At 45.3% G+C, this 8299-nt stretch overlaps 1 protein-coding gene across 1 annotated transcript in view; it reads left to right on the top strand.

Annotated features, from left to right (window-relative positions):
• LOC111963587 (protein PALS1-like) overlaps nt 1-8299 on the top strand; it is a 39246-nt gene that overhangs the window by 10875 nt on the left and 20072 nt on the right. Inside the window, 1 exon segment of the mRNA XM_023987131.2 lies at nt 6188-6264. Within this exon segment, the coding sequence (XP_023842899.2) occupies nt 6188-6264 (77 nt within the window).

The raw sequence follows: 8299 nt of genomic DNA, 5'->3' as shown, positions 1-8299 counted from the left end.
CTTCTCCAGGTTCACCTATGTATGTGAGGGCTTTGTTATGGAAGGTTTGGGAACCGTTTCCTTTTAGGTGGTTGTAGAATTTAACAGCTCTTCTGGATTTTAATAATTAGCGGGAATCGGCCAAATTCTGCTCTGGTTGCATTATTTGGTGTTTTACTTTGTACACAGAATGTTTTTACAGAATTCTGCATMCAGTCTCAATTTGGTGTTTGTCCCATTTTGTCCCACTCTTGGTTGGTGAGTGGACCCCAGACCCCACAACCATAGAGAGCAATGGGTTCTTTTACCGATTCAAGTATTTTTAGCCAGATCCTAATCTCTGGCCGGCTGTGTCTCGGTCTGTCTGTCGCTGGCTGGCTGGCTCTGTCTGTCTCTCTCTCGCTCTCGCTCTCTGTGTGTGTGTGTGTGCGCCACTGCAAGTTGGCTGTTGCCAGATGAGAGCACAGCAAGTGAGGTAGGCTACAAAATGGAAAGCCAATTCGAAACAATGCTTGTAGCTTGGCTAGGTAGCTCACTTGTTAGCTAGCTAGTTAACTTTTTAGCTATTAAATAATTGGTCAAACAGTAAAGTGCATTATCTTCATAATTCCTGTAAAGAAATTGTCTGCCCTGCCCATGTGCCTGTTTTGCTGGAGCCTGCTGCAGTGATAATGAGCAAGGCCACATTTTACTGCCTTTCCCACTGTGTTCCTATAGAAGAAAAAAATCTCTTCTGATTCTAGCTATAACAAAAACAGCTATACTAATACTCAGGACCTAAAATTAACACAGGTAGATTTTGGCATTGCCGGGTAACAATGTTTCATTCACCAGCCACACTGGCGCGTGGTAACACTCTGGGCTCAACAGTGTGAGTATTTAATTGTCAAGTGAGAGTTGTGAATTATAGCTAAGTAAATGCTGCAGTAGCTTGTTTTCAAAGTATTTCTGCTGTTTTTGTTTCATATCTGGTAATTCACAAATAAATCTGAATCCTAATGTTATAACTATCCCACCTCACGCAGCAACACTTGTTTTTAGAAGCAATGGGCACAGGCATAAAAGTTGGTCTAATTTCCTCAAGTCTACTAAAGTGAGACTTGTGTTTCTTGACTGTTTACATTGTTTTGTTCAGATGTTAGGTTGCTTTTCAATGTTTGAGTTTGCTCCCACTGCAATCAAAAAGAGACAGTTGGCTTCTCCTAGTGACATTCTGACAGGCACACTGATGACTCGAGTGGCCCTGTTACCAAGGTAAAGGGGCTGCTAAACATTTTTGTTAAAATCCTCTAGTCACTGAATATTAAATTAAATTGTGCAATATACCACATTACTGCTGACTGGTAATACATTTCTTGTTTTTGAAACATTACGAAGCATGCTCATCATTTATTTTGTGTGTGTAATTGTGGAAACAAATATTTTTCCTGGTAAAAAAAAATTAGAGTGCAAGTAGTTTAAAAAATAATCTAACTGCCACATTGGCTGGTATACAAAAAAGTTAGTTTTAGGCCCTGGTAATGCTTGCTATAGTTGAAGAGAGGATGTTCTCAGCTTTGCAGGTAGATTTTTCTCAGCTGTCTATTTTACAACTGAGATATTGATATGAATTTGAGATATGGAGCGTGCGAAATGAGCATTGGGTATTAGGCTATGACAGATGTGTTTTTTAGGACATGAATTATGACTTTGCTGTTAGATTTAAACATGGCTACTTCCAGTGTAAATTACATTTAGAGGTAGTGATTTAGCTCGTGTGTTTTGACTCTCTACTTAACCAGCTGGTGAATTAGCACCAAATATATTAGTGCCATTAGAAGATGATTAGCCTATACATGTTTTCTATTGGTGACAGCATGAAGAAATATGGGAATATTAGCAGGTTTATGTTTATGGCACATGCAGACCTCAAAATTGGTATTAAATTGCATTAAAAAGGTCTTAAATTCAACTTGATGGAACCTGCAGATACACTGTGCGTGTCTCTGTCTCTGTCTCTGTCTCTTGCGCTTTCTCTTTCTCTCGCTCTCTGTCTCGCTGAGGCTGCATCATTATCTACTGAGTCCCTGACAGGGAGCCAGTGCCACCAGGGTTCAAAGAGGGAGGGACTGGGAGGGGGTCTTTCCTATGTACGGAGTGTCCTATTGGCCAGTCCTCATGTGAACCACGTCACCAGAGTATACCTAATACTAGACACAAACAACACCATAGTGGGATTAGCCTAGCTCTGGAGGAGACCAATTAAGTGAGGGGTGTTTTCTGCCTGTGTCCACTCTTGTAAAACCCCACCTCCCATAGGCTTAGTGTTGGGCTTAGTTGACAGGAAAGGAGGGATTTTGTCTTGACTGGAGAAAATGTAACAATTTTTTTCCCAATTTTTTTATTTTTTTTATTACCCCTTTTTTCTCCCCAATCTCGTGGTATCCAATTGTTAGTAATTACTATCTTGTCTCATCGCTAAAACTCCCGTACGGGCTCGGGAGAGACGAAGGTCGAAAGCCATGCGTCCTCCGAGACACAACCCAATCAAGCGGCACTGCTTCTTAACACAGCGCGCCTCCAACCCGGAAGCCAGCCGCACCAATGTGTCGGAGGAAACACCGTGCACCTGGCTACCAGGCTAGCGCGCACTGCGCCCGGCCCGCCACAGGAGTCGCTGGTGCGCGATGAGACAAGGATATCCCTACCGGCCAAACCCTCCCTAACCCAGACGACGTTAGACCAATTGTGCGTCGCCCCACGGACCTCCCTGTCGCGGACGGCTGCGACAGAGCCTGGCCGCGAACCCAGTCTCTGGTGGCACAGCTAGCGCTGCGATGCAGTGCCCTAGACCACTGCGCCACCCGGGAGGCCCTAAAATGTAACTTTTGTATAATTTCAGCCAGTAGTTCTGAGAGTGATGTGGTCCCCGTTGTATCAGCCAGTAGTTCTGAGAGTGATGTGGTCCCCGTTGTATCAGCCAGTAGTTCTGTAGAGTGATTGTGGTCCCCGTTGTATCAGCCAGTAGTTCTGAGAGTGATGTGGTCCCCGTTGTATCAGCCAGTAGTTCTGAGAGTGATGTGGTCCCCGTTGTATTGTGTACAACGTCATCCATTTCATATGGGACGGACGGGCAGGCTCAAATTTGTTGGTACCCCCCCACAAAAAACGAAGAATGCGCAATTTTCTCTGAAATAACTTGAAACTGACAAAAGTAATTGGCATCCACCATTGTTTATTCCATATTTAACAGAAATCAGACTTTGCTTTAGATTTTTTATTTTTTTACATAATATTGTAAGTAATAAAACAAAAGTAAATGGTATGGCCAAAAATGATGGGACCCTTAACCTAATATTTTGTTGCACAACCTTTAGAGGCAATCACTGCAATCAAACGTTTTCTGTAGCTCTCAATGAGACTTCTGCACCTGTTAACCGCTAGTTTGGCCCACTCTTCCTGAGCAAACTGCTCCAGCTGTCTCAGGTTTGATGGGTGCCTTCTCCAGACAAATCTCTCCTTTGCTTTCTCTGGTCCATGTTCAGTGTGGTACACACAATGATATCAAACTGCTCAGTGACTACTTCTGTCCATTTAAATAGGCTGAATGACTGATTTACAAGATTGGAGACGTGTGTGATACTAATTAGTTTGAAATATCACTATAATCCAATTATTATCTTTCGTAAGGGGTACCAACAAATGTTTCCAGGCCAATTTAGAATATCTTTGTAGAATAAGCAATAATTCATCTATTTTCACAGCTTCCTTGCTTTATTCTATTCTACATACCAAAGGCATGCAAGTATACATGATAAAATAGCTTTTAATGTCATCTCTTTTCAGGAGCAATGAAGCATTATTTCAATGAGCTGTAAGGGTACCAACACATTTGAAAATTTCTGCTTGAAAAAGCTAGCCTTGGCTGTTCTAACTGCCTGTGTATATTGGTTTCTGGCTTCCCTGAAAAGTTGCATATCACGGGGGCTGTTCGATGCTAATGCAGAACGCCATAGGATGTTTTTCTGTTGGTTAAGGGCAGTCAGGTCAGGAGAGAACCAAGGGCTATATCTGTTCCTGGTTCTAAATTTCTTGAATGGGGCATGCTTATTCAAGATGGTGAGGAAGGCATTTTTAAAAAATGACCAGGCATCCTCTACTGACGGGATGAGATCGATATCCTTCCAGGATACCCCGCCAGGTCGATTAGAAAGGCCTGCTCGCTGAAGTGTTTCAGGGAGCGTTTGACAGTGATGAGTGGAGGTCGTTTGACCGCTGACCCATTACGGATACAGGCAATGAGGCAGTGATCGCTGAGATCTTGGTTGAAAACAGCAGAGGTGTATTTGGAGGGCAAGTTTGTTAGGATGATATTCTATGAGGGTACCCGAGTTTACGGAATTGGGGTGGTACCTGGTAGGTTCATTGATAATTTGTGTGAGATTGAGGCATCAAGCTTAGATGTGGGTGGCTGGGGTTTTGAGCATGTTCAAATTTAGGTCGCCTAGCAGCACGAACTCTGAAGATAGATGGGGGCAATCAGTTCACATATAGTGTCCAGAGCACAGCTGGGGCAGAGGGTGGTCTATAGCAGGCGGCAACGGTGAGAGACTTGTTTTTAGAGAGGTGGATTTTTAAAAGTAGAAGTTCAAATTGTTTTGGGAACAGACCTGGATAGTAAGACAGAACTCTGCAGGCAGTCTTTGCAGTAGATTGCAACACGCCCCCTTTGGCCGTTCTATCTTGTCTGAAAATCTTGTAATTGGGGATGAAAATATCTGAGTTTTTGGTGGTCTTTCTAAGCCAGGATTCAGACACGGCTAAAACATCGGGTTGGCAGAGTGTGCTAGAGCAGTGAACAAAAACAACTTAGGGGGAGGCTTCTAATGTTAACATGCATGAAGCCAAGGCTATTACGGTTACAGAAGTCATCAAAAGAGAGCGCCTGGGGAATAGGAGTGGAGCCAGGTACTGCAGGGCCTGGATTCACCTCTACATCACCAGAGAACAGAGGAGGAGTAGGATAAGGGTACGGCTAAAAGCTATGAGAATTGGTCGCCATAGAGCTACTGGAGCAGAGAGTAAGAGGAGGTTTTCTGGGGGTGGCGATAAAATAGTTTAAAGGAATAATGTACAGACAAAGGTATGGTAGGATGTGAATACAGTGGAGGTAGACCTAGGTATTGAGTGATGATGAGAGATATTGTCTCTAGAAACATCATTGAAACCAGGTGATGTCATCGCATATGTGGTGGTGGAACTGAGAGGTTGGATATGGTATAGTGAACAGGGCTAGAATCTCTACAGTGAAATAAGCCAATAACATTAACCAGAACAGCAATGGACAAGGCATATTTACATTAAGAGAGGCATGCTTAATCGGGTGATCAATAAGGGTCCAGTGAGTAGAGGTTGGTTGGTCGTGGCGATCCAGACAGCTGCCGGGTATGTGGCTGTCGGTAGCAGCATGGGATGGAGGTCTGTTTGTAGATACCTCGTGCGTTTCCGTCGGTAAGTTAGTGGGGTTCCGTGTAGTGGGGTTCCGTGTGGAAGAGGGGATCAATCCAAATTGGCAGAATAGATATAGTGACCCAAGGAGAAAAAAATAAATAAAAAATAAAAATAAAAAAATAAAAAAATAAATAAATAAAAATAAATAATAGTTGTCCGGTATGCTTATTCAGGTAGCAGCCGATAAGACAGCTAACGATTCTATCTAGTGAATCTAGTGCTTAGGATCTTAAAAGGCGTCTGTAACCAATAAGAAACGCTCATTAGCATTGCAAAACATTCTGTCATTCTGCTGCGTGCCCTAATGAACATAACCCAAGCTGAACCTTGGCCTAGGCTGTGAACTCACTGGTATTTTACTATTCTGTTTGCATGGCCTGGGCCTGGGCTGTGGCTGGGGCTGGGCCTGCATGGCCTGGGGCTGCAAGCCCATCAGCAGAGCATGGATCACCAGCTCTTAGAATAACTCACTTTCACCCACAAGGAAAAATGAAAACAGTCAACTAAATGTTTTAACACAAACCCTATGCCCTCTAATCTGGTGAACAAATGTAGCCTATTGTATCAAATGGGTGGAAAATTTAAATACTTCAAACCTTTCTGTAGATACGTTACTTTTTGATCCATTTCTTTGATCGGAGAGAACAGCTGTAAATCATTAGATTGTTTCCGTGCGTGACTCCTATCCTCATCTTTCTTCCTGTGTGTTCATCTTCAGGTCAGTCTATGGTTCATAACAGCCAACACAAGGAAGGTTTGGAGCTCAACACCCTGCTCTCCTCACCACATATCCAGGTGAGGCTTCCATCCATTCCTACTGGAATGACGAATTATGTGTCTCTGTGTGTAACCGCTGTGTCACTGTCGTACCTGCGGCTCCGTCCCAGCATAACCCGTATCCCCCTCAGCATACCGTATCCCTCAGCATAACCCGTATCCCCCTCAGCATAACCCGTATCCCCTCAGCATAACCCGTATCCCCCTCAGCAAACCCGTATCCCTCAGCATAACCGTATCCCCCTCAGCATAACCCGTATCCCCTGGCTCTCAGGGCTAGAGTTTGTTCAGGTCAGGAGTGTGTTGATTCAGCTGTTGGCTCCTAATCTCTCTCCCACATCCTTCCGCTGCGTTTATACTATATGGCCAAGCTGCCTTCCCCTGAGCCTGTACACTTCTTCTGCAATGTAACCAAGCTGCCTTCCCCTGAGCCCTGTACACTTCTTCTGCAATGTGACCAAGCTGCCTTCCCTGAGCCCTGTACACTTCTTCTGCGATGTGACCAAGCTGTCTTCCCCTGAGCCCTGTACACTTCTTCTGCAATGTAACAAGCTGCCTTCCCCTGAGCCCTGTACACTTCTTCTGCAATGTAACCAAGCTGCCTTCCCCTGAGCACTGTACACTTCTTCTGCAATGTGACCAAGCTGTCTTCCCTGAGCCTGTACACTTTTCTGCAATGTAACCAAGCTGCCTTCCCTGAGCCCTGTACACTCTTCTGCAATGTGACCAAGCTGTTTCCCTGAGCCTGTACACTTCTTTGCAATGTAACAAGCTGCTTCCTGAGCACTGTACACTTCTTCTGCAATGTGACCAAGCTGTCTTCCCTGAGCCCTGTACACTTCTTCTGCAATGTACCAAGCTGTCTTCCCCTGAGCCCTGTACACTCTTCTGCAATGTGACAAGCTGTCTTGCCCTGAGCCCTGTCACTTCTTCTGCAATGTGACCAAGCTGCTTCCCTGAGCCTGTACACTCTTCTGCATGTGACCAAGCTGTCTGCCCTGAGCCCTGTACACTTCTTCTGCAATGTGACCAAGCTGTCTTCCCCTGAGCCCTGTACACTTCTTCTGCAATGTGACAAGCTGCCTTCCCTGAGCCCTGTACACTTCTTCTGCAATGTGACCAAGCTGCTTCCCCTGAGCCTGTACACTTCTTCTGCAATGTGACCAGCTGCCTTCCCTGACCCTGTACACTTCTTTCTGCAATGTGACAAGCTGCCTTCCCCTGAGCCTGTACACTTCTTCTGCAATGTGACAAGCTGCCTTCCCCTGAGCCCTGTACACTTCTCTGCAATGTGACCAAGCTGCCTTCCCCTGAGCCCTGTACACTTCTTCTGCAATGTGACCAGCTGGTCTTCCCTGAGCCTGTACACTTCTTCTGCAATGTACCAAGCTTCTTCCCCTGAGCCCTGTACACTTCTTCTGCAATGTGACCAAGCTGTCTTGCCTGAGCACTGTACACTTTTCTGCAATGTAACCAAGCTGTCTTCCCTGAGCCCTGTACACTTCTTCTGCAATGTGACCAAGCTGTCTTGCCCTGAGCCTGTACACTTCTTCTGCAATGTGGCCAAGCTGTCTTCCCCTGAGCCCTGTACACTTCTTCTGCAATGTGACCAAGCTGTCTGCCCTGTACACTGTACACTTCTTCTGCAATGTAACAAGCTGTCTTCCCTGAGCCCTGTACACTTCTTCTGCAATGTGACCAAGCTGTCTTCCTGAGCCCTGTACACTTCTTCTGCAATGTGGCCAAGCTGTCTTCCCTGAGCCCTGTACACTTCTTCTGCAATGTGACCAAGCTGTCTTGCCCTGTACACTGTACACTTCTTCTGCAATGTGACCAAGCTGTCTTCCCTGAGCCCTGTACACTTCTTCTGCAATGTGACCAAGCTGTCTTCCCTGAGCCCTGTACACTTCTTCTGCAATGTGACCAAGCTGTCTTGCCCTGTCACTTCTTCTGCAATGTGACCAAGCTGTCTTGCCTGTACACTTCTTCTGCAATGTGACCAAGCTGTCTTGCCCTGTACACTTCTTCTGCAATGTGACAAGCTGTTTCTTGC

Source organism: Salvelinus sp. IW2-2015, linkage group LG4q.2, assembly GCF_002910315.2.
Source record: "Salvelinus sp. IW2-2015 linkage group LG4q.2, ASM291031v2, whole genome shotgun sequence".
In the NCBI taxonomy this organism is placed as follows: domain Eukaryota; kingdom Metazoa; phylum Chordata; class Actinopteri; order Salmoniformes; family Salmonidae; genus Salvelinus; species Salvelinus sp. IW2-2015.
The sequence above is the reverse complement of the archived record's forward strand: the minus strand, read 5'-3'. Positions and strand labels throughout refer to the sequence as shown.